The 25163-nt window shown below is 53.6% G+C and overlaps 4 protein-coding genes across 8 annotated transcripts in view; all 4 read left to right on the forward strand.

Moving 5' to 3' along the window:
- The window catches only part of LOC122389330 (puromycin-sensitive aminopeptidase-like), a 61757-nt gene extending 51462 nt beyond the window's left edge, over nucleotides 1-10295 (forward strand). For both annotated transcript variants that reach the window (XM_043381224.1, XM_043381225.1), the window contains exons 6-16: nucleotides 144-258; nucleotides 2186-2480; nucleotides 2812-2935; nucleotides 3546-3780; nucleotides 4105-4270; nucleotides 4562-4667; nucleotides 5109-5328; nucleotides 6092-6291; nucleotides 8203-8310; nucleotides 8646-8768; nucleotides 9304-10295. In XM_043381224.1, the coding sequence (XP_043237159.1) occupies nucleotides 144-258; nucleotides 2186-2480; nucleotides 2812-2935; nucleotides 3546-3780; nucleotides 4105-4270; nucleotides 4562-4667; nucleotides 5109-5328; nucleotides 6092-6291; nucleotides 8203-8310; nucleotides 8646-8768; nucleotides 9304-9513 (1902 nt within the window). In that variant the 3' untranslated portion in view covers nucleotides 9514-10295. The remainder of the gene's footprint in view (nucleotides 1-143; nucleotides 259-2185; nucleotides 2481-2811; nucleotides 2936-3545; nucleotides 3781-4104; nucleotides 4271-4561; nucleotides 4668-5108; nucleotides 5329-6091; nucleotides 6292-8202; nucleotides 8311-8645; nucleotides 8769-9303) is intronic.
- A 276-nt stretch (nucleotides 10296-10571) lies between these two features.
- On the forward strand, nucleotides 10572-14788 carry LOC122389334 (WW domain-binding protein 11-like). Of its 2 annotated transcripts, none has more exons than XM_043381229.1 (4): nucleotides 10572-10652; nucleotides 11466-12945; nucleotides 13941-14048; nucleotides 14409-14788. In XM_043381229.1, exons 2-4 carry the CDS (start codon nucleotides 11479-11481, stop codon nucleotides 14529-14531), a joined length of 1698 nt encoding a protein of 565 aa, XP_043237164.1. In that variant the 5' UTR covers nucleotides 10572-10652; nucleotides 11466-11478; the 3' UTR covers nucleotides 14532-14788. The 2 variants fall into 2 exon arrangements, with proteins under 2 accessions (XP_043237164.1, XP_043237165.1); XM_043381230.1 differs by having other exon boundaries at nucleotides 10650-10738.
- On the forward strand, nucleotides 10589-24607 carry LOC122389336 (metallophosphoesterase 1-like). 3 transcript variants are annotated; one of them, XM_043381234.1, is made up of 9 exons: nucleotides 10608-10766; nucleotides 15146-15321; nucleotides 15738-15921; nucleotides 16230-16371; nucleotides 16733-16902; nucleotides 17166-17248; nucleotides 17539-17862; nucleotides 19566-19697; nucleotides 20474-21226. In XM_043381234.1, the coding sequence occupies exons 2-9, from the start codon at nucleotides 15202-15204 to the stop codon at nucleotides 20564-20566; spliced, it is 1248 nt and encodes a 415-aa protein (XP_043237169.1). In that variant the 5' UTR covers nucleotides 10608-10766; nucleotides 15146-15201; the 3' UTR covers nucleotides 20567-21226. The 3 variants fall into 3 exon arrangements, with proteins under 3 accessions (XP_043237170.1, XP_043237169.1, XP_043237168.1); XM_043381233.1 differs by lacking the exon at nucleotides 20474-21226 and adding an exon at nucleotides 22169-24607 and having other exon boundaries at nucleotides 10630-10766; XM_043381235.1 differs by having other exon boundaries at nucleotides 10589-10706; nucleotides 19566-21226.
- LOC122389335 (amidophosphoribosyltransferase-like) lies at nucleotides 22220-24607 on the forward strand. The gene has a single exon (XM_043381232.1). It carries the CDS (start codon nucleotides 22610-22612, stop codon nucleotides 24206-24208), a length of 1599 nt encoding a protein of 532 aa, XP_043237167.1. The 5' UTR covers nucleotides 22220-22609; the 3' UTR covers nucleotides 24209-24607.
- Nucleotides 24608-25163: the final 556 nt, after the last annotated feature.

The raw sequence follows: 25163 nt of genomic DNA on the forward strand, positions 1-25163 counted from the left end.
ATATGAAATTATGAGAGATGATGAAAGTGTTTGAGGGAGTTTATATCCGAGTCGGTAGTTCGATAAAAGATCACCCCCGCCAGTGCGGCCGCTCAGCTCTGTAGCCCTGTTTAACGCTATCTGACCGTCCTGTGAACCCACAGGGCCGGTTTGCGCTCGACTGCGCCGCCAAGATCCTGCCCTACTACAAGGGCTACTTCGGCTCCGCCTACCCGCTGCCCAAGCTCGACCTAATCGCCATCCCAGACTTCGCTTCAGGTAAGACAACCCAGACACCGCAACCTGCATGAAGACCAACAGTCTACAGGGGGGGGGGGGGGGCAGCCTCTGTAGGGTGACCCACATCCTTTCATACGAGCAAGTCTCGATGCTCTCAGAGGAAAGATTGAAAAGTAATGTCACAAGGATACCTGCGTGGGCTCAGTATATGAGGGGTTCGTTATGTTCAGATGGTTGGATTTGAGTTACCTCAAGGGAAGTTGATTGGGTTGTTGGGTGACGCTAATTTGGTGACACGCTTCTGACGTACTGACGTGACACGTAGACACTGACGTCCCGGTTTGGGTTCAGCAGAGTCAGGTGGGCTCCAGCCCTCCCGTCTCGGCGGGGCTGGCCATGCGCGCGCTGCGTGTCCGGTGATCTCATTGGCCGCGTATCGGGGAGGGCCGTACGGTAGGCTGTGGTCAGTGTTGGGCGCACGGAACCACCGAGGAATTCGGCTGTTATATAACGGAGCTGACGCGCTGATGACGTCATTGTGTAGCCGTTAATCGTGTGTCTTAGAGCTCGGACGCTGATAGATGTTTGGAAGAGTTTGGCTAGAAAATGACCATGGCTAGTCGGTATCAATCAATGTATATTCCTGGATGGGTTTGGTTTGTGATGTGTTGGCTCAGTGCTGTATCAGGGATTTGGAACGCTAAAACTGTTATTTGTACGGATGCCTGGAAGTATTATTTCAAGCTATTCGTAATGCTCTGACAGCAGCAGATTGGATGTAATTTGTAAGAGCGTTTGAGTTAATTTCGCTCCTGATAACGTGCACCTGTCTTGCGTTCATCCAGTCTAAGTCCATTATCCTCTGGTTTAGCAGTATATTTCAGCACCGCACGGATTAAACCCCGGGCCGAGTTTTCAGTTCCTTTTAGCCGCTAAAGCTGAATATGTTACATGTGCGCTTAACTAACATGTCATTCAAGAAACGCGTGGCTGACTTCACTCACTTACGACCCTCTTTGTGTGATGGACCTTTGTGTGATGATCTAGTATGTGTAAGTTGTAACTGCCATGGCTGTCATCATTTGGGTGCAGCCACAACGACGGCGTGTTTCGGGACTCGTCACAAAGCGCCGCGCTGCCCCGAGTGATACGCGCTGGTGACGCAACCTGCGTGGTGCCTCCGCCGGAGCGGCACCCAGACCGTAACGCGGAACCAGACGGTGCCAGTCTCCAGAACCCTCACTGGAAAGCACGCGCAGCGCCGGTGGACGATACAGAAGTCGCGTGATACGGTGCCTTCCGCGAAACGGATTTGAATACTGCTCTGGTTGAGCAGCCCGACACGGGGGAATGGCAGTTACACCCTGAGCTCATGAATAACGGACCGTTTAGTGGCTGGCTGTTCGCAGACTTCCAGACAGCTGAGGTCGTACTTCCAGGAGACAGTGAAGCAGATCTTAGATACAAAGGAAGGGGGCAGATGTTTTAGTTACCTAATTGGCTTTTCTCCTGTCGCTTCAGCTTATCTATGAGATAACAGAACGTGATATTAAGATTAGGCTGCGGGAATGATGACGGGCTCGGCAGTCGGCCCACTGCGATAAGTGACTTGTTTAGATGTAATCTGGTGTACCTGCTAACACGGCTGTGACTGTCGCGTCCCGAGAAGGAAGACGAGTCAGATCTGATGTTGAAATGAGCTGCCCCTGATCTCAGACCCTGGCAGGGAACTTTACTTTGATGACCTTCCTGACAATACCTCTGACTTGATCTGACCTCCGACAGGTGCCTTGGAGAGCTGGGGTCTGGTGACCTGACCTCTGACCTGACCTGACCTGACCTGACCTGACCTGACTCCTCCCTCCCCTGCAGGTGCCATGGAGAACTGGGGCCTGGTGACCTGACCTCTGACCTGACCTGACCTCTGACCTTACCTGACCTTACCTGACCCCTCCCTCCCCTGCAGGTGCTATGGAGAACTGGGGCCTGGTGACGTTCCGCGAGACGTGCATCCTGGTGGATCCGGTCAACACCTCGACGGCTCGCCGTCAGTTCTGCGCCCAGGTGGTGGGCCACGAGCTGGCGCACATGTGGTTCGGTAACCTGGTGACCATGGAGTGGTGGACGCACCTGTGGCTGAACGAGGGGTACGCCGAGTTCGCCATGTACCTGAGCACCGACTACCTCTTCCCGCACTACAAGATCTGGATGCAGTTTGTCTCCGAGTGCTATATGGGCGCGCTGGCGACCGACTCACTCAGGTGAGACAGAGGGAGAGTGGCATGGGGTCGGCGGGGGAGAATAAGGGAAGGTATGAGATGAACATATGCACCATCATCAGTGAGATCAGTAAGGGTCAAGGGACATAATATACAACAGACTGCAGATGGGCAATTGATGCTGCCATGAAGGTCGTGGACCGGGCGGCCTACCAGTATTTGGAGGTTCCGTCCATCCAGTGCCCTCATTCTGTCTGGTTTATCCTGCGTCACTAGGACTGTATGCTATAGCTACGGATACACTGTATTGCATAATGCATCTGTATCGCTTATTTAACTTTGTCTGATCGGTCTACCTCCCACCTCTCGGCAGGACGTCCCATCCGATCGAGGTTCCCGTCAGCAATCCATCTGAGGTGGACGAGATCTTCGACGGTATCAGCTACGACAAGGGCGCCTGCGTCATCCGCATGCTGCACGAGTTCCTTGGACATGAGGTAGGAGAGCGAGTACCGGCGGGTTGGGGAGGGGGTAGGGAGGAGGGCGTGGTCGTGAAGTGGATAGGGTGCCGGGTTGGAGGTTTCAGGTGTGTGGTAAGCCTATCGCTGCGATGCTAAGGCGCTTATTGTTGGGGTGGCATTTCCCGATAGTTCAACTCGGTGCAATGGTCGATAAGATATCAGACACTTGCCATGTGTACCACGTATCCAATCGACTTTACATACCACCTACGGCCTATCTAAGCAGTTACCAACAATTGTTACCGATCATTGGTAGCGGTGATGATGGTGCATTCCATGAACACCGAAACCTGACGATCCTTGTCAATCCTTAATGCGGCCAAGGCCAACGCTTGATCGTGTTCGCTTCTTTTGGCCTCTCTTTTCTGAAATTGTGGGTACCTGAATGGATTAAATGATTGCCATGGAGCCCAGGTGTCTGTTAGGCAAAGTTTTATCTTTAGCAAACGACGCCTTTACTTATGAGTAAAAACTAACATGCGAAGTACCTACATTTCAAGGCGATACTGTACCATGATAACCAATACCTCGTCCCTCATACCTTCCATGGCATTGCCCCGTCTGACCCCTCCCGTGCCTTCCCCAGGCGTTTAAGCGCGGTATGAACCTGTACCTGAAGCGGCACCAGTTCGGTAACACGTTCACCGAGGACCTATGGGCCGCGCTGGAGGAGTCCAGCGGCCGGCCCGTGCGGGACGTCATGTCCACGTGGACCCGACAGACCGGCTACCCGGTGGTACGCGTCTCTGAGAGGCGCGAGGGCACCACACGTATCATCACCGCCAGTCAGAGGCGCTGTCTGGCAGACGGAAAACCGGACGGTGAGGGAGAGCGGATAGTGGGAGGGTGTACTGGGAAGGAGGAGATGACGAGCTAGAAGGTGCTGACCAATAAAACAAGGCAGTGTCTGGAAGTAGTTTCAGTCAGATGTGAAGGTGCCTTCAGCCGAGCACTTGGAATAAAGCTAGCACAACACCAGATATCATGATTTTGTCGAATTATTCGTCGAAGGCTCAAGTTCAATAGTTGCATTAACCAACAGTCTTCTGATGATGACATGTAACCTGACTTTTCGCTGACCTGTGCCATGACCTGTGACCTACCCTGACCTCGCTGACCTCTGTCTCGCCCTGTGTCCCCACTAGCCGACGATCAGATGTGGATGGTACCGCTATCGTTCAGCTCCTCCCAGTCGCCCTCGGAGACAATCCACAAGGTGATTCTCTCGGAGCGGACCACCGAGGTGCGTCTGGAGAACATCGGGCCCGACGACTGGGTCAAACTGAACCCCGGAGCAGTGGGATTCTATAGGTGAGCGGTGGTAAAGGGGATGACAGCTCGGAGGTTATCCTCTGGGGTGGAAGGTTTGCTAGGGAATCAAGGGCACACCGAATGTCACTGTTAGCTGAGCTTGCTGATTCTTGATGGGGCAGTTCACATTAGAGACATGTCCGATATAAAATGAAGCTTTCTGGATATAGTTCATCATATTCAACTTTTGTTAGCATTGTGTGAAATTTCTGTACGTAACTGCATGCCATGACCGTACCAAAGCTAGTCAGCTCGTTGTTGACGGTCCCCCTCCCCGGCGCGTTTTCTCAGGGTACAGTACCCTCCGGAGATGCTGGAACAGTTCAAATCGGCCATCGCCACCAAGGTGATGCCGGCGCTAGACAGAAACAGCCTGGTCGACGACCTGTTCGCACTGGTGAGTGTCTGATATGGAGGGAGCTATATCGTTACCCGAGTGGCTGGTGGGAAGCGGGGAAGGGTTCTCAAATCTCCATACCCAATGTTAGTGCGTGAATGCCTGACCCTGAACTTACCGCATTGCCTTCGTTGTTCAGCTTACTGCAATCGAGGTCGTGTTCGGCCCCGTTTGTATCCTGCTCATTCTGTTTGTTCCATTGGATCATGTTATTGTCACGTCAAGCTTTCGTGTTTATCAGTTGTCTGGCATGCAGTAGGTATCTGGCATTAAGGTGGTCTATCTGAGGGAATCTCCTGTCTCGACAGGTTTTCGGGTTTAGAAATTGTTCCAGTTTAAAATTGTAACTTGAGAGGGATGACTCGTCATCGTTTGCCCCCCTCTCCCGCTCCGTCTATTTACGTCTCTGACCCCCCCCCCTCCCCTCCCCCCGTCCCACAGGTGCAGGCCGGCGACAGTTCGACGGTGGACTTTCTGCGGCTGGCGCGCTCGTTTGTCGACGAGGACGAGTTCACGGTGTGGTCGTGTCTGCTGAGCAGCCTGCGCCGCCTGTGGCCGCTGCTGCAGCACACGGAGATGCTGGAGCCGTTCCACGCCTACTGCCGACAGCTGCTGCGCACCATTCACAAACGGCTCGGCTGGCAGCAGCGCGAGGGAGAGGGTGAGTCGTGGCGCAGGCGGTAACAACTTGTGACGTGCTAAACACATCACGTCTGGTACATATGACACCGCTCGAGTAAGTTTCAAGTCACCCGATCAGCTTAGACGGTTATCAGACGAGCTTGTCTTGCCGGTTAAAGGTTCTTAAATTATCTAGGCTCTCTTGTATCTAGGCTTTATCTAGGCAACCCTGCTTTAGCCAATGCCGGCATAACCTGACCTCTACCCCTCCCCAGGTCACATGACGACCCTGCTGCGGCCGATGGTGACATGACCTCTGACCTGACCTCTACCTCCTCCCCAGGTCACATGACGACCCTGCTGCGGCCGATGGTAACCAGCCCTGACCTCTGACCTCTACCCCCTCCCCAGGTCACATGACGACCCTGCTGCGGCCGATGGTAACCAGCCCTGACCTCTGACCTGACCTCTGACCCCTCCCCAGGTCACATGACGACCCTGCTGCGGCCGATGGTGACCTGACCTCTGACCCCTCCCCCAGGTCACATGACGACCCTGCTGCGGCCGATGGTGACCTACCCTGACCCCTGACCCCTCCCCAGGTCACATGACGACCCTGCTGCGGCCGATGGTGACCTACCCTGACCTCTGACCTGACCTCTGTCTCGCTCCCCAGGTCACATGACGACCCTGCTACGGCCGATGGTGACCTACCCTGACCTCTACCCCCTCCCCAGGTCACATGACGACCCTGCTGCGGCCGATGGTGACCTGACCTGTCCTGACCTCTACCCCCTCCCCAGGTCACATGACGACCCTGCTGCGGCCGATGGTGATCGCCCACCTGGTATCGTTTAACGACCAGCCGACGCTGGCCGAGGCGGAGCGTCTGTTCCGCGCGCACCAGGAGGGCACAGGCACACTGCACGCCGACCTGCGCAGCGCCGCCTACCGGGCCGTGCTCAAACGAGGCGGGAAGGCCGAGTTCGATATGATGCTCAAGGTGAGGACCGTTGGCAAGAAAACTACCGTGTCAAGGAAAAACATAGTAAGCGCCAATGTAAACAAAAATGAGTTAGAGATGCTAACGGGGGTTTTCGGGAACGACGGATTCGTTTCTGGTATCGCTTTTTTTTCATAACTTTCTCCAAAACTGAGATATTAAAGGGGTAGAATATAGCAAGTCCAGTGGCGTCTTCGGTTTGACAAAGAAAAACACAGCATGTGACAAGTTGCTGCATGCTAGGTTTTACCTCGACCAAAGAGACCTGAACATCCCATTTTGCGCTGATGTGCATTGTGATAAAGTGTCGCATACTAGGTTCTCGCCCATTCGCGACTTCCGCGCTTTAGGAAGCCCACTCCCCTGGTTGGGTCTGTCTGTTACTGCTGGCTACATGAGCGAGCTTGATGGCACATCAAGGTTGATGCATGTAGCAACTTGATGTGCTCTAGAAAACCTAAACTTCGCTTCACCGCCCCGGAGTCCCTATTGCAACTTATCAGTTGGAACCCCGATTTTTGAACTGTGGAGAGCCACACTGACAAACTTTCGCGGTGTCCTTGAGCGGGCCGACATCTGCTGCGTGTGCCGAGCCGCCGAGCCCCGGTGGTACGAGTGGCAGGGGTGCCGGATCCAGTATCCCTGCACCTCTTCCTGACGTTCCCGAGGAGTTCCTGAGGGACCCAGTGTAATCTACGTCTGCCTCTGCGATACCGAATGCGTCTAAAGAGCACGATATTAGGGTGTGTGAAGTGCGTTAGTAGGCTAAACTATTTTGATTTGGGTTGTGTTGAAGATAGCGAGAGATACTGATGCATGCCGAGGCACTGTAGTCAGCCAGCATGATGATGAGATGGCGTACACTGCAGATATGCAGGTGTAACTTCTAAAAAAAAAAAGACCGTGGCCCTGTTGACGGGACCTGCGGTAGCTGCGGGCCTGCGGCTCGGCGGTCAGCCGCGGGATCTATGGCCACGGGTAAACACCGAGCTGCAGCTACGGCAGGTGCCCGTGAACAGCACTCGTGAAAATCACTTCTTTATGAGCCACCTGGTCCATAGGCGTAGGAACAGGGGGGGGGGGGGGAGCCCCACCCACTTTTCAGCCTTTTTTAAGGAAAAATCTTCATTTTTGATTTAAATACAAAACTAAGAGCAGGAAATGGTTCAGCAAGGTAAGATGAGCACAAAACTACAAAGAATTTCTTCATGGGAGCATTCTTGAAATGACCAGAAATGACAACTGTTTCAGTTTTGTTGACAACCTATTTCATAGATAAAGCACATCTGGCACAGAAAAACGTAGTAAGTAACCATGCTAGGTTTTCCCTCTTCGTCCAATGCCACAGCTAATCTAGCAAGTCCACATTTACATTATCGGTAAGCATTTGAAAAATTTGGATAGCATTTCTGAATTGCGCACATAAAATACATATAGAAACACTATTCAGGTTGATGCATGTTATGCGCATTTGCTTAGGCTAGCACACGTTAACGTTTCCTCGTTTTTCTCCGTTTCGTCACCTTGACACTTACTAGGTTCTTCAAAAATAGGGTAGAAAAGGGGAAGACGTCTGAAGACGGAAAGATCGTGGAGTTACGCACCTATTTGGTGTTACGGTTGATGATGCCTTGCCGCGTTGAGTTTTTTTTTTCATCGTATGCCCCAGCTAGATTTCAGCCTATATGTTATGTAACTGGATGCACGATTAAATTATATTCGAGTTAATATCGCCGCCTCATATTTCTATGGTACATTCATTGGGCGACAGTCCGCTGTTACCTCACGGTTACCCTAGAGCACCGCGTTTACCCTCGCTCTTATACTCCAGACGCCCGATCTCGTTCGCTAATACTACTCCTGACCCCTGACCTCCCTTCCCCAGCTGACCCTTGCCCTCTGACCCCTCAGCTATACCGGGAGGCTGAGATGCTAGAGGAAAAGAACCGGATCGCGCACGCGCTGGGCTCCATCCCGGACCCGGAGCTGCTCACCAGCGTACTCGAGTTCGCCCTCTCGGTGGGTGGCCAGGGGCGAACTATCTAAATGGGTGTTGTATTGTCATTGTTCAGCATGCGAAGTTTTTTTTTTGTGCCACTTTTATCTCACCACTCAAAGGAAAAGGCAGTTATGCGTGCCCTTTCCCAGGCAATTTCTAAGAGACATTCCTTTTTATTATGATCTGCCAGCGTTTCAGTGACAAGTGCCTAGGCTGCAGTTGTATAGAGTTTTTACTGTTTATGTTGGTACTAATTATCCACATTTGTGTCACCATAATCCACGTCAACTCTTCAAAGTATGTATTACGATTTGCGATTGTAATCACCATCACACACTACCTACTCTGCCGGCAGGACGAGGTTCGCGCCCAGGAGTCGGTGTTCGTCATGATTTCCGTGTCGGCCAACCGGCTCGGACACGAGCTCACCTGGGACTTCTACAAGCGTAACTGTCAGATCCTCTGTGACCGGTACAAGGTGCGTCCGCCCTCCCTCTCCCCTCCCTCCTTCACTCTGCCCCGCCTCTGCTCCCTGGCGCCGCTGTCTAACGGGCGCGTCCTTTTGGGGTAGACCATGGTTGTTTTCCGGGATGTCAAAGCTCAGTGGAACGGTCCCCCGTCGTGTTAGTGGCGTATATGGCAGCCGAGTGCTCCATATAGCAGCTGTGACGTCATGGGGCGGAATAGGGATGGGGAGACTGACGGCTCTGTTATCGTTCTACTGACGGCTGGGGGGGGGGGGGCTGGGAATGGTGGAGCGCTTTTAAATGTACAACACCTGGAGAGGATATTTTGAGTTGGGTCAGGGATTGTCGTCCACAAATCATTGGAATAACTTTGCAGAACGACACAATCAACTTGACATCGAAAACATTCATTCCGAGAAGCGCATTTTCTTTATGATATCGAGTTAACCGTCCTATTTTTGCGGTAAGTGAGCCTTTTCAGACCTGATTGGCCTCCCGTCGCTGACGTCTATCTCCTCCCCCCCCCCTTCCCCGCCGTCCCTGCAGGGTCGCCTGCTGGCCCAGCTGGTCAAGTCTCTGACCGAGGACTTCACCACGGAGGAGCGCGCTCTCGAGGTGGAGCAGTTCTTTGTCGAGCACCCGCACCCGGGAGCCGAGCGGAGCATCCTGCAGTCGCTGGAGACGATCCGCCTGAACGCTGCCTGGCTGCAGCGCGACCGGCAGGCGCTCTCCGAGTACCTGGCGCAGTGTCAGTAGCGGCCGCCCGCGGCGCCACCTCCGCCGTACCAGCCGAACGCTGTGTGGAATGCATTGTCCGATTAGCACCGTGCTTGCATGCGTTTGATATTGATAATGAGCGTCATGTCCCACCACGTTGTATATCAAGTCATGTGTTCGGTCCGCGCTAAGGCGCACTTGATTCCCATAGCATAATTCGATCGCGCTAGCGATGGGCTTGTTGCAGACGGTCGCGGGGCGCCCGCCGCGGCTCTGGGCGCTCCGATGTACCGGGACGGTCTGAGAACCGCCGCCGGCGTCTGCCGGAGCCGGCGGCCGGCCGTCCCGCGCCGTGCTGCGCCGTTATCAGTTCTCGACGTGGCCATGGACTTGGTTGTGATTTGTACAAAGCAAGTGCGCACAGTCCATCGCCCTTCGGTCGCAGCTCGCCCCGGCGGCGTCGCCTCTTTTCGCCATGCTTGAGTACAATTACTGTCTGAACAAACGTTTGTTGATTTTCTGTTCTCCGTTGAGTAAATGCCAGTTAATTGACACACGCCCACACCCAGTTGCCCCCATGTTGACGCTTGCCCGGTGTTCGCTAGTGTCGTGTCTGCCGAGCTGTGAGACGCCCTCATACCTCAGCTGTTGTGACCCAGCGGAGCGACGGAAGACACTCGGCGAAACTTAGCTCAGTCTGATAAATTGCCCACGGCCATTCATGTCAAATGCGTGGATTAGACACAATGGATTAAATTGGATTTGTTTGATAGTCTGTGTCGTCTATGATGCATATATGATAAATACAATAGTATGCAACATTCATGAGTATCTCCATGAATGGCTGTTGATTTGGTCCAGTGCGCTATTGAGCTTGGCACCACATAAATCAGACCTGTCGGCCGTCAATTGGTCGGTGGATGCATTCTGGCATGTAATTATAGCAACCGTGGTAAATAGCTCTTGGTAAACACTAAGAATCTTGGTAAACACCGAGATTCTTACAGATGTAAACACTACGACTACGTCATATACCCCTTACGCCCAATGACGTAAAATCGTGCCAGTGCTGCCATATTTTGTATCACGCTAGTCGCTACACCGCATTCGAAACACGCTCGCCACTTTGCCTTGAGCCTTCTTAGCTTGGCAAACTGGCAAACGAAAATAGCATATAGGTTTTTAAATGATATTATTGATATTGATTTGATATTATTACCGACAATCAATAGGTAATAAGCGGCTGGCGACATCAACATCGACGGTGAATCAGAATCGGAATAGCCGGACAGGTAGACTGCCTTACGATCAATTTGAAGCTGGACTGATAATTGTTTTTTAACCACCAACACACTTGTGAATGTTTATTTTTATTGCTTTTTCACTCACTCATGGATACAAGGATTCAATTAATTACAAATAGTAAAAGGCTTGTCATTGTGGGTAGGTAAACGTCAAGCTAAAGTCCGAATCACTTCAAGGATTTTTTTTTCATTCTTACTGTAATCTCAATCTTGCATTTTAGTGAATTTGATTGTCTTTACGCGGACGCCGGTGAAAACAGGGCGGCGGAGGGCATATAGGGCATATTAGTCACGTGACATTTGGAACTTCTCCCCCTCTGTGGGCCTTCTACAGGTTAAACGTAACGTGTGAATTTCACAAACCTTGATCAAATTGCCCCAGGCGCCCTGTTTCCACCGTCGTCCCTTTACGCCGGCTTGTTGGCAAACTTGAACTGTGATTGTACTGTTGTGCTGACAAATAGGTGTACCTTACTTTGTATTGTAATGTATGGAATGGAATGTAGGTATGTGGTAAGATATATGCGTTACTAATGCACACATGGATTTATATATTTTTTTTTATTTGATCATAGTCAGCAAGCCTGAAAGGAGGTAGGTAGGTACTAGGTACACAACTAATTTTTTTAACAAGTCCTTCTTTATGTCATAATTTGATCTGCACCCCTCCTGGCCTGAATCTTCCAGCTCCTTTTCCACAATGGATGATTCTGAACCTCCAGCGGCCCCAACAAGCACCAGTGAGCCTGAGGGTCAAAAAGCCAGTGAAATCCCCCAGAGTGAGACAACTAATGAGGCTGCTGCAGATGTCCCAAAAAGTGAGGTTTCTGGGGAGAATGCAGCTTCTGAGGACAAAGTTGGTGAGGATAAGTCAGCTGCTGAGGACATGTCAGTTGCTGAGGACAAGCCAGCTGCTGAGGAAAAGTCAACTGTTGAGGACAAGTCAGATGCTGAAGCTTCTATGCAAGCGCCTGCTAATGCAGCTGTGACAGAAGAAGCTGATGAGGATAGGGCAGCAGCTGAGGGCTCTGTGGATAAGGCACCAGCTGATGCATCTACACCTGAACCAGGGGATGAAGTACCTGCAGAACATCCCTCTCCAGATGATTCTGCCCATCAGACTGCAGCTCCTGCTTCTGAAGAAAAGTCACCTTCTGAAGGCGCTGCTGACAGCCCAGCACCTGATGGCTCCATTGAACCCCCACCCACAGAACCTGCAGATGTACAAGTTGTCTCGGCCCCAGCAGATCAACCTGAACCATCGACTGGTGCCACTGAGGAGCACCCTCCGTCCGACCCTGCCGCCCAGCCCCCACCTCAGGAGATGCTGTCCCTGCCTTCTCCTCCATCAGCGCTCTCCTCAGTGTCTTCCCTGTCTGGTGATTCTGACGAAGAAAAGGAGGAACACCCTCCAGCCGCCCCAGCAGATACCGCGCCCCTGTCTGCCGACCTGGCCGACCCACTGGTGTACGACGCCTCTCACGCCACGGTGGGCGCCGTGCTCGGTCACGCCGCTGACCTCCTGGCGGCGGGCGTGCTGCCGGACGTGCACGCCTCGCCGAGCGCGCTGGCCACGGCGGCCGACCTGCTGCGGCGCGTGCTGGTGGTGGCACGCCACCAGCTGGAGACGGCGGCCGCCTCCGTCCACCGGCTGCTGCCGCTCGGTCTGCGGCTGGCCGAGAACGTGATGACGGTGCCCCAGTGGCGCGCTGTTGAGGGTCGCTCACAGCGCTGCGCCAGCCGCGCCATCTACCAGGCGCTGATGGAGCTGCAGCTGCCCCCGCAGCAGCGCGAGGAGCGCCGGCTGCTGCGGGCTCTGCGCCGCCGTCCGGCCCGGCTCTGGGCGGACGTCTCGCTGGAGGAGGCGGCCGCTGAGCTGGCGGAGCGCCGTCACCCGGACCGCTACCCGGGCTTCGACCCCGCCCGGGACGCGGCGCGGGAGGCGGAAGCGGCCCTGCTGGCTGCCTACCGAGCTGCGGTGCGCGCGCGGCTGACGGAGCCGGTGCCGGCCGTGCCGCTGCCGCCGGCCGCCGGCCTGGACGGCCCCGCCCGACTGGCCGCCGTCCACGAGGTGGTCAAGTCGTGGCGGTACTCGATCCGCTGGCGGTACTGCGTGGACTTTCTGCGGACGGAGGAGGAGCCGCTGCTCTCCCGACACGTCTACCAGGTGAGAATGGGATCGACAGCTGAGGTCGATGGATTTTAACACTCAATTTTGTCAAGCTTTTACCGTACGCGTACGATAGGTACCCTGAAACAATGAACTTGAAGCACCTCCCTGCCACTTCCGTGTTTACGGAGCGAGCGAAGCGAGCGGAGTCTTTCCTTAGATTAACGGAAATTTCTGAGTATGAGCGGCCGGCCGGCCGGCCGTGCGGACGCTTTTGCGAGGCTTATATCTCAGCAACCACTTGACCGATTTACATGCGGTAATTTTTGTAGGGTAGCTTCATTCCTTCTACCAAGTATTGGACTATTCCCGATGCATTTGGGTGACCCCTTATGCACGTGCCACGTGCAAAACGAAGAGGTGTCAGTTTTGTAATTGTTGCAATATCTCGGTAACTACTTGGCCGATTGCGCTGAAAGTTGGCATGTAGGTAGGCACCCACTAGGCACTGCATATCCATGTGCCAGAGTTGGGGTGCTGCTGCACGTGCGCACGTGCAGGGGTCGTTTCCAGATCTCGAGAACGGCTGTACCGATGGCGCTCAAATTTGGTACACGGTTAGGGACCAGTTAGTAGGGTGCCGTGCACGAGTCAGTTGGGACCCATTTTGCACGTGCGCACGTGCAGGGTGCCGCTCCCAGATCTCGAGAACGGCTGGGCCGATTGTGCTCAAATTTGGCACATCGCTAGAAACCGGTCAGTAGGGTGCCGTGCACAAGTCAGTTGGAGGTACCCCCTCGAAATTTCGCACGTGCGTGAAGACTCACCCCCTCGCTCGCTCCGTTAGTCGCCCCAAAAGGCGCTATACTGGTACCGTAATCGGTAGATTTTCTGTACACTGCCGTCACTGTTATCAGCGGCAGCTGACCAAGTGTGCCTTTCCATCATTAGGACAATGTCTGTTTCCTCATCCCCATACCGTGTCTCGTCTGGCTGTCTTATTACATTGTCCTGGAGGATCCTGATGCATGATTATCTTTTCCCCGTCCCAGGTGCGATTCAGTGTCCCGGAGCACCACCAGCCCATTCCCAGGCCGGTCGCCTACGTCTTTTTCGTGCTGATCGTATCCAAGGTGAAGCCTGAAACGGAACCTATCCAGGTGTGTAACCGGTAACGCTTTACGTCCATTGCGTCCTTCTAATCTGATCCTTGTTTAATTGCCATGCCATGCGTTTTTTCCCATGTCATGTTTCACTTCACAGACATTTGAGGGTTATAATCTGTGTACTGTATTTCATGCTATTATTTCCCGTGTCAGGTCAGGCCTTCTGGCATCCATCTGTGACATGTCGGCTGTCTGGAGTTCATCATGTCCCTGTATTCCTGAAGTTCCAAAATAGACGTCCAGAAATAACGTTTATTTAGTTTGTCAGTGCTGATATTATCTCCTTTTGTATGACCTATCTTTCTATATTTGTGATCTCCTTGACATCACTCCTCGCTCTGTGTCTATCTACAGATGTACTACATGACGGAGACGAGCCGCCTGCGCCACGTGCCCGGAAAGGTCATCTTCCAGGAGAAGTGGCTCATTGACATCATCAACGTCAAACTCAAGTTTTGGAGGGAAATCAAGTTCTAGGCGAGGCCAGGATGTCGGGGGTGACATCAATAAATTATAGCGTGCGAAATGACTTCGAAGAAGAAGCTCTAATGGCGATCAGAAAATGAAGCTTTGCGCGTTAACCTGGGAGATCGATCGCTTATCCACTTTCCAGACATTCATCCTTTTCCTGGATCTTTTGGTATGAGGTCAACGAATTCAGTTTCGGTGTCAAGGAAATAGACTGTGCTTTTGTGCGTCGTACGTGAGAACGAATAAATTATTTTTGTATCTCACTGCTACTTGATGTTCAGTTCGTCTCTATGTCGAGGAACACTTTTTCATCATACGAACCATTCGTGAAAGTTAGCTGATAAATGGATACCAGTGGGATTAGCTCACTTACACACATCATACTTTTGTGCGTCGGGAGGAGCATGATCTTGAAGAAGCGGATGTAATTTCTCCAGCACTTCACCAGGTCTAACTGAACACCATCAGCTTTTATCAGATGACCTAAACAAAATAGGAAAGTGAGACAAAACTAACACTTTTGTTGGTGCGTGTCTCATGCTAATGCTTGAAGATGAACTAAGCTCTCATTTGGTTCCCGATGACCGCTGGTACAGTGTAGTTCCTCTCGTTCCCGCCAGGGTCGCTGGTGTCGGCGATGGTCAGCTGACCCCGGTCAGAGGTCGGGTCAGGGTGGATGATGCCGCTGGGCTGCCAGCTGCGCGTGGCGGGGGTGTACGCCGCCAGCCTGACCGCGCTCTGCTGTCTGCTGCTGCTGTATTGCGAGCTAGCCCACCACTATCTGGTACTGACACAGGTGAGTACTGGTACTGCGAGCTGGCCCACCACTATCTGGTACTGACACAGGTGAGTACCGGTACTGCGAGCTGGCCCACCACTATCTGGTACTGACACAGGTGAGTACTGGTACTGTGTGCTGGTTAAACTCCACCAGAAATTCTCTCTCCATACTCCACTCCTCACTCACTGATTCACTGGAGCTCTAATGTTCCCTACAATATGCATATTGCATACCCTGGTGGTTCTTTCAACCCCTCCCCTCTCCCCGCAGTGCCGGTGGCCGGACCTTCTACCCGGAGCCGAGCCCGGCCTGCGTGTGATGATCGTTTCAGACTCTGACTCAAACTCTCTCCCCTCTCCCCGCAGTGCCGGTGGCCGGGCCCCCTACCCGGAGCCGACTCTGACTCTGACTCCGACTCTCCCCTCCCGCAGTGCCGATGGCCGGACCCTCTCCCCGGAGCCGACCCGGGTCTGCGTGTGATGGTAGTCTCGGACCCGCACCTGCTCGGCTCCCGCCACGGTCACTGGTTTGACCGGCTGCGCCGAGAGTGGCAGATGCACCGCTCCTACGTGTCGGCCGTGGGACTGCTCCGGCCGCAACTGGTGCTCTTTCTAGGTGAGAGGGAGAGGAAAGGTATAGAAACGGGTGATGGAGGAAAGATGAGGAATATTTCAGTTAGCTTTTCTTTGAAATGGTGGTGGCTGATATTGAAAGATCGTGACATGCCCTTGCTTTTATTAACTCTTCTGTCATGATAATGTGACATATGTCCAACATATGTCTCGGCCCTTCTGCACCCAGTGTATCATCATTTAGATCTTACCTGGCTTCCAGGTCGAATCTGACTCCCCTGACCTCCCTGTAACCATTGCGACCCCGCTATGACCTGTGTGATGTATATCTGACCCTGCCGTGACCCCCAGGTGACCTCTACGACGAGGGTAAGTGGAGCGAGCCGGCCGAGTTTCAAGAGACGGCCGCCCGCTTCGAGCGCCTGTTCCCCGTCTCTGAGGATATGCAGAGGCTGGTGGTGGCCGGGAACCACGACATCGGATTCCACTACAGGTGCGGCATCGTCAGAGAGTCTGGATCTGTAGAATGGGAGGGGTTTGGGCAAAGGCTGGCTAAAGTCTGCTAAGCAGCGTAATACGGGCGTGACCTAGGAAGTTGGAATTATCACATCGTTGGATAATATCTTGAAGGAAGGTGTTTAATGATACATGCTCGTGTCACAATAACCCGTATCTGCGCCGGTTTCTTCGAGTGGTGCAGCGTTGCATGAAGTGCTCGATATTCTGTTTATTTATATTCTCGTCTCTCCCAATACCGAGTCTCCCTGTGTCTCACCGAATCTCGCGGCTGTGTCTCATCATGTCTCGCTACGTCTCCCGTGTCTCACTCAACACTCTCACCGTTCTCCCACCAGCGCTCACCAGCACCTTTGGCGCCGTTTCGATGTCGTCCACAACACGTCTGGCGTACGGCTGGTCTCTGTATCGGAGCGCGTTCATCTGGTGCTGGTGAACAGCGTGGCCATGGAGAGGGACGGCTGTAGACTCTGCGCCGCCGCAGAGAAACAGCTGAGCGCCGTGGCAGGTCAGTCGGGGGTCAGAAAGGGTTAGCAGGGGTCAGAAAGGGTCAGCAGGGGTCAGAAGGGATCATCGAGGCCAGGAGGGTTAGACGGAGTGAGAAGGGTTAGCCTGGCTGTCGCTGTCACTACGATATAGGAATTCGAGTCAAACGGTAAAAAAGCTAACTACGAGTGTGATAAAACCTAGTGGTAAAGTAATGCTGATAACACCCAGCATTCGTAGAGAATGAGTAGACTTCGCACGTTCACGGTTTCGTCTGCGTTTCAGAGACGCTGCGTTGCTCCCGCAGTCCGAACAAGGCGTGTGACGGTGTACAGAGGGTCCCGTACAGTAGACCGATTCTGGTCCAGGTGAGAGCCTAGAGAAGGAAGATTCCCCAGATAACAGTTACTTTTGAGGCTGTGAACTTCCTGAAATTCACGTCATATAATGCATGGTGGACGCTATATGCACTACATAGTACGCTAAGTGCTACTTCCTGTTGACGATATTGGTGGCTGCGTGTTCCAACAAATCTTTGCTGCTTGCCACTCTAACACCCAAAATGGTTAAGTAGTTCATCTAAATGCCTGCTATGAAGCAGCTTGTCATGGTTTTCGCACATCTGTGACTGGTCTCCCTCCCTCCCTCTGTCCCCCAGCACTACCCGTTGTACCGCCGCTCGGACTCGCACTGCCGCGGCCCGGACTCCGCGCCCCGCTCAGAGCGCTCTGCACCGTTCCGGCCGGGCTGGGAGTGCCTCTCTCAGGAGGCCAGCGAGGTGCTCCTCTCCCGGCTCAGGCCGAGACTGGTGCTGTCCGGGCACACGCACCATTTCTGTCGGACCGAACACAGGCTGGGACCCGCGCCCGCTGACGGCGCTGGTGGTGCCTCAGCGGCCGTCAGTGAAGGACAAGAGACGGTGACAGAGTACTCGGTGCCGTCATTCAGTTGGCGGAACAGAAATAATCCGTCCTTTCTCATGGTGAGCTGATCTTTGATATTTATTTATCACTCTAGTTATTGTTTTGTCTAGCTGATATTGATATTGTGTCGTATCCTTTTGACCCAGCTGTTAATTCAAATCATCTGAGTGTTGAGCTAGTAGCTACCGTTCTGTGTCATATGATTCGATGTAATAACCAGTAAAACGCCTTTTGGGCGACCAACGGAGCGAGCGAGAGGATGGGCCTTGCACGTGCGAAATTGCGAGGGGGTACCTCCAACTAACTTGTGCACTGCACCCTACTAACCGGTCTTTAGCGATGTGCCAAATTTCAGCGCAATCGGCCTAGCCGTTCTCGAGATCTGGAAGCGGCACACTGCACGTGCGCACGTGCAAGCGGGGTCCAAACTGACTTTTGCACGGCACCCTACTAACTGGTCCCCAACCGTGTACCAAATTTGAGCGCTATCGGCCCAGCCGTTCTCGAGATCTGGGAGCGCCCCCTGCACGTGCGCACGTGCTGTAGCACCCCAACCTTAACACATGCAGATGAATTATCTGATGGAGACCTAACTGTGTACCGAGTTTCAATTCAATCGGCCCAACCGTTGTGCCGTTATTGAGGTTGCAATTTTGGGGGTTCTTAAAAAATGTCCAACTTTACCACGCGCCACGTGCGGTGGTTGGCAAGAACGCATGGTGGCCATCACACCACAGAACTTTTACGTCCAAGTGACATTCAGTAAAGAAGACCGCTTGTCAATCGGATGTCCCGTTCCTAAGATATTAGCTTTTGAAGAGCGTCCCCACGGCCGGCCGGCCGCTCATACTCAGGATTTTCCCTTAATTACGGAGCGAGCGAAGCGAGCGTAGTCTTTCCTTAGATTAACGGAAATTTCTGAGTATGAGCGGCCGGCCGGCCGGCCGGCCGTGGTCACGCTTTTGCGAGGCTTATATCTCAGCAACCACTTGACCGATTTACACGCGGTAATTTTTGTAGGGTAGCTTAATTCCTTCTACCAAGTATTGGACTATTCCCGATGCATGTGGGTGACCCCTTATGCACGTGCCACGTGCAAAACGAAGAGGTGTCAGTTTTGTAATTGTTGCAATATCTCGGTAACTACTTGGCCGATTGCGCTGAAAGTTGGCATGTAGGTAGGCACCCACTAGGCACTGCATATACATGTGCCAGAGTTGGGGTGCTGCTGCACGTGCGCACGTGCAAGGGTCGTTTCCAGATCTCGGGAACGGCTGGACCGATTGCGCTCAAATTTGGTACACGGTTAGGGACCGGTTAGTAGGGTGCCGTGCACAAGTCAGTTGGGACCCATTTTGCACGTGCGCACGTGCAGGGTGCCGCTTCCAGATCTCGAGAACGGCTGGGCCGATTGTGCCCAAATTTGGCACATCGCTAGAGACCGGTTAGTAGGGTGCCGTGCACAAGTCAGTTGGAGGTACCCCCTCTCAATTTCGCACGTGCAAGGCCCACCCTCTCGCTCGCTCCGTTAGTCGCCCCAAAAGGCGTTATACTGGTTCAGTATGAGACTCCGCTCGCTTCGCTCGCTCCGTAATGAATGTCTTATGAGTTGATTTTTTCGTTTCGTTTTCCCTTGTAGCCTGTTCCTTTTTCGTTCGATATTTCGCAACTTTGATATTAAATGCAGTGGAGAAAACCTTTTCAATGAATGGAAAGTGTCCCGTGCCGTTTCTGTTTCTCATTCTTTCCTCTCTGCCGTCAGGTGCGCCTCTCCGCTGACCGTCACTCTGTCCAGAAGTGCTGGATGGCCGAGGAGCGGACCGTGATAGCGCTCTACCTGGTCGGCGTGCCGGCGGCGCTCGTACTCAGCTTTATCGTCACCGCGCGAAGAAAGGTGATCAGACGGTGGAACGGCGCAGAGACGAGGGGGGATCACCTCGCCAGGGAGGGGAAACAGGAGTGAGGGGCGGGGAAGGGAGACTAGGGGGGATCACCTCGCCAGGGAGGGGAAACAGGAATGAGAGGCGGGGTGGGAGACTGGATTATTCAGTGTGAGGAAGGAATCGTGAAATGATGATGAGATGACAAACGGATAAGATTAACTCATCGCTCTTCCCGCAGCGTGATAGGCGTCGATAGATTGTTCCATAACTGAAGGGAACCAGAGACGGTGGTGCTGTCTCCGTTGGACTCCATATCTCGGCTCGTTGCTCGGGACTAGTCTTATAATGGCCACAATGATTTGCTGCCCCAGAGTAAAGCCCAATGATCAATCATGTGCCTATAGTGGTGTAATTCTCCTGTGGGACACCGAGCCTGGCTCTTACAGTATGACTGATTCACCTTGGAGCTATCACTGGGTTGAAGCTGATATTTTAGTCCAGTGCCTGTGGTCGCCTCCGATTCCGCCTGAGATTCCGTCCTATCATGTGTCATGTAGTTAGGTGATCTACCAACCGTTTGCTGCTTCCTATTGCCTGTCCCGTTCCCTGTGTTAAAGCCCCCTTCTCCAGTTTTATTCTCCCGTCTCGTTTTCTATTCGCATCACTATGTAGTGCTTCGTATTCCCCTCCATTGTTTCCCATTCCCCAGTGTTTATTCCCCTTCTGCAGCTCCCATTTCCCGTCCCTCCCATCCCTCTCCTATCATCCGTTGTCTCCTCTTCCGCAGTGTGTGCGGCACCTCAGAGAGGGCCCCTCCTGGATCTCCTGGCCTCTGTGTCTCCGCCGTCATCCTGTCCACAAGCACGGGACGTGGTGCTGAGACGCTCCTCCGCACGGGAGACACCGCAGTCACTGCAGGTACCGTCCGGGACTGACGGGACATTTAGGGACATTGGGAGGGATATCTGGGGGAAGGGCAAGGGTATTTGAATCCGGAAGGAGATAAATGTGATGAATCTTTTGGGTAATCGTATTCACCGTGGCATTAATATCGAAATGGTAACAAATGTTCTTCCAGTCCAGCAGACTAATGCCTATCTCAATGACAGTGAAGTGTGTGATATCTGATTAGAAGCGAATGGAAGTGTTAACTTGTGAGTACATTGTAGAATTTTTATGGCAAATGCCGTATTCTCATGGTCAGTTAGTCTTTTTGACATGGGATTGATTATGTGATTAGTGGTCATGTACATTTGTGTTGTGTGTCTGTCAATTTACGTCAACTCGGCTCATTTTTCACGTCCATCTTCCACTTTGAGTAGATCGAATTGATTTTGTTCGTTTGATATACTCGGATTCATCTGTTTTAGGGATTTCTGACAGTTTTTCGTCTATGAGGTTCTGACTGACGGCCTGTTTTGTGAGCTTTCGTCGAAGGTGATTCGGCGCCCTGGTTGTGACTTGTGTGACCGTAATCAAAATGGTGCGTGTGGTGTGATCTAGTTCCATCGTCATATGCAATATACTAGTAAGAATGTTTTATAACGCAATGACATCTTGGGTGCTTTTCGTGGTTGAGTCCTTATTGCATTTACATATGTTCAGCTCTGGTCAATTATAAGTTTATCGGAGCTCCTTAACCCGGCTTCCCCTCACACTTATTATTTTGAATGCACATTGCTAACACACCTCGACACATACATCGAACAGCACCTCGCCTTGCATTGTAACTTCTGTATTACTTCACCATCTCACGAATAAATATGGCGAGCACTCCTTGCGCCCTCATTTAGCTCCTCAGTATTATTTTATTTTTAGCTGCCGCTGACAAACTTTTCGTCCGTTTGTTTAATTGCCCAGTCTGGACCAGGACTTGTCTGGACCACACGAGCAGCCACGTGCTGATCTGGGCAGCGGCACTCCCCGTCGTATACGCCAAGTTTATCGTCTCTACGGCCTGCCTTCCCACTATACGCTCCCAGGAAATGTTGGTCTGGACAGTGGACACTAACATTCTGACTCGCAGAGCCGTGTTACGACGAACACAGCATGCCTGGTCTGTTTCAGAGGGACACTTCGTGTCAGCGGTGGGTCCTTCTGTGTCTATGTTTGTGTGTTATGTATGAATATAGTGGTCGGCGTGGTGTCTGGAAACAAAAGCTATTAATAGATACGTTTTTCCGAATTGAGATAATCGGTCCATACGAATTTTTCAAGTCATTGTGACAATGCTCTGGGAAGAAGACCCATTCTAGAGGCAGATGAGCCTGAACCTGATCCGTAGTTTGGTCTCATGACTCCGTAGCGGTCTCTTGGACTTCCGCTGTCAATGGGGTCGTTCACATGAGTGTCACGTGAGGGATTATATGGCTGGCCTCTATGGCTCGACCTTTTAAAGTCAACCATACGTTCGGAGAAGGGAGAGTTACCCTCCCCGTCCCTGCTCTCGCACTTACGCAGCATCACCCTTTCTGCACCCCAGCGCGACACTCGCACGCAAGTACGGAGAACTGGCGGTGGCCGGTCCGGTCACGGGGGTCGCCTGTGTTTACTCTCGGACGGTCGGCCGCTGTCTCCGGGACTATATCGTTCCGCCTCCCATTCACCACGTGGTCCTGTCCGTGCCCCTGCCGGGCCCGGCGTAGGGTGGTGTGAGTGTCCACGTGACGCGGTGGTGGGGCGGCGTCTGCCGGTGTCAGCCGGCTCCAGTGCCACACGGATCGGGCAGCGGCACACAGAGGTCAGCTCTCGGTGATAGAGGGCACACGGAGGCTAGTGTGAGCTGTGAGACTTCTGAGAGTTGAGAACTGTGAACTGTGAGCAGCGCCCGTGGATCGGAAGTGGCGCTGAGGAAACAAGGAGTCGTGAGTGACCTGTGATAAAGACGCGAATCCGAGTGACACGTTGGGAACTTACTGGAACGATGGAGCGCTGCAGTGCTGATCAGTGTCCGGAGTTTGATGGAGATTCGGGGAGCTTAACACCCCACCCTGAGCTGAATCCGGAACCTCCGGGGAGCCGTCAGGAGCCGGGGCCGGAGCAGGAGCAGGAGTTGCGCGAGGCGTGTGGCGTGTTCGGCGTGGTGGCCGCCAAGCCGTGGCCGACTCAGCTCTCGGTCGCCCACACCATCTACATGGGTCTGCTGGCGATACAGCACCGCGGTCAGGAGAGCGCCGGCATCGTCACCAGCGACGGCAGCGACGCCGAGTTCTGCCAGCAGCGCGGCGTCGGCCTGGTGTCGAGCGTGTTCAGCGGCGAGCAGCTGGCGCGCCTGCCGGGTAGTCTCGGCCTCGGCCACACGCGCTACTCGACTGTCGGCGCGTCCGACTCCCGGCACTGCCAGCCGTTCATTGTGCACTCGAAGCACGGTCTGGTGGCGCTGGCGCATAACGGAGAGCTGATTAACGCAGCCCGGCTGAGGAGGGAGGTGCTGGACCGCGGCGTGGGGCTGTCCACCACCTCCGACTCTGAGCTCATAATGCAGCTGCTCTCACTGGCGCCGCCCTGTGGCGAGCCCAACGGAGCCGACTGGCCGGCCCGGATCCGACACCTCATCAGGGCCACACCCACGTCATACTCCATCGCTGTGCTCTACAAGGACCGACTGTTCGCCGCCCGGGATCCGTACGGGAACCGCCCGCTCTGCCTGGGGGAGCTCCGAGAGGTGTCGGCCGGTATCGGCGGCGCGCAGAACGGCGTCCATTCGTCCCCGCTCGGCTATGTCGTGTCGTCCGAGTCGTGCGCGTTCCAGTCGGTCGGAGCGGCGTTCCTCCGTGATGTCGAGCCGGGGGAGATCGTCGAGGTGACCTCGTCTGGCGTGCGCAGTATTGATGTGGTCCCGAGACGCGGCGACGACCCGCCCGCCTTCTGCATCTTCGAGTACGTCTACTTCTCTCGCCCGGACAGCTGGATCGAAGGTCAAATGGTGTACTCCGTTCGCGAGCGATGCGGCGCACAGCTGGCTCGCGAGAAGCCAGTACCAGCCGACATCGTCTCGACTGTTCCCGAGTCCGCCACACCGGCTGCGCTCGGGTTCGCGCGTCAGTCGGGTATCCCGTACGTCGAGGTGTTCTGCAAGAACCGCTACGTGGGCCGCACGTTCATCCAGCCGGACCAGCGAGCGCGTGCGCTCGGCGTCAGTAAGAAGTTCGGCGTGCTGCGCGGTAATGTCGAGGGTCGACGCGTCGTGATCGTTGACGATTCGATTGTCCGAGGAACGACCGTCGGGCCGATTGTGAAACTCCTAAAAGAGAACGGGGCCGCTGAGGTGCACATCCGTGTCGCCTCGCCTCCCATCAGCCACCCCTGCTACATGGGGATCAACATCCCGACCCGGAAGGAGCTGTTCGCCAACCGGGTACCCTCTGAGCAGCGAGCGGCCGCCGTGGGGGCGGATAGTCTCGAGCACCTCTCCGTGGAGGGTCTGAAAGCAGCGGTGCGGCAGGGCCTGAAGAGACCGGAGCGGTCGGGTCAGTGTGTGGCCTGTCTGACTGGGGAGTACCCCGTGGAGCTGGACTGGTGACCTGGCGGTGACCTGATGAGTCAGTCACCTTGTGACCTGGGGTCTGGTGACCTGGGGGTGACCTGATGGGGACCTGATGAGCCATCGTCTGGTGACCTGGGGTCTAGTGAGCTGGTGATTGAGATTGGCCCAGGGAAAGTTTTTGATATAGGTCTACACAGGGCGGAAGAAATAAAGCTGCACTCGCTGGCGTTTCGGCGATGCACATCAACTTATTTTCTATGTCTATCGCTGCCTTTCCCTATAGTACACCACTCACCAGACTCTGTATTGAAGGGCTGTATTCATGTGCCGTTTTTTAAAAAGACATTTTTATGCGCCCGCTCGTCAAGGATCGTAGAGCAAATCAATTTCGTTTTGTTCTGTAAGCTGCCGATCGAATATATGCATTGTATGATATCATAATTTATCAGTGAAGCCGATATAATGTAACAGACAATGGGACATTAAACGAGAACTCATTCGAGCTTGATACCATACCTTATTCCAAAGTAGGCATATCGTAGACGTAATATTGTACGACTTACCGTGAATTCTATTTAGTTTTCCTCCACTTGGACACTGAATGGACATTGGACGCTGGACACATGTGTATCCTTGTCAGTGGCTGCTCCTTTCCGGACTGCTAGTGACATCTACAGATGGCGCGGCAGTGAGCTACACCTCGCTATGGAGCAGCGAGCTGCAGGGTGCAGAGAGCACGCTCTAGTGGTGCGGGGAGTTCAATGGTGCAGGGATAGTCCAGATGACAACTGCCCTTTCAGACCTTTGCCGGTTCTGACGTGATTGCAAAGCTGAATATTTGAACGCTATTTCTGATCCTCTTTTTGTCGGCAAGACTTCTTCATACTGCACAGTCCAGATCCAGGTCCAAGCAGAGATACCGATCCAGGCTACACCTGGAAGCCTATTTATGCACACGTTTGCTATTCAGTAGGTACATGGTGCATCAACA

This window comes from Amphibalanus amphitrite, unplaced genomic scaffold, assembly GCF_019059575.1.
Source record: "Amphibalanus amphitrite isolate SeventyFive unplaced genomic scaffold, NRLGWU_Aamphi_draft 000354F_arrow, whole genome shotgun sequence".
Classification (NCBI taxonomy): Eukaryota; Metazoa; Arthropoda; class Thecostraca; order Balanomorpha; family Balanidae; genus Amphibalanus; species Amphibalanus amphitrite.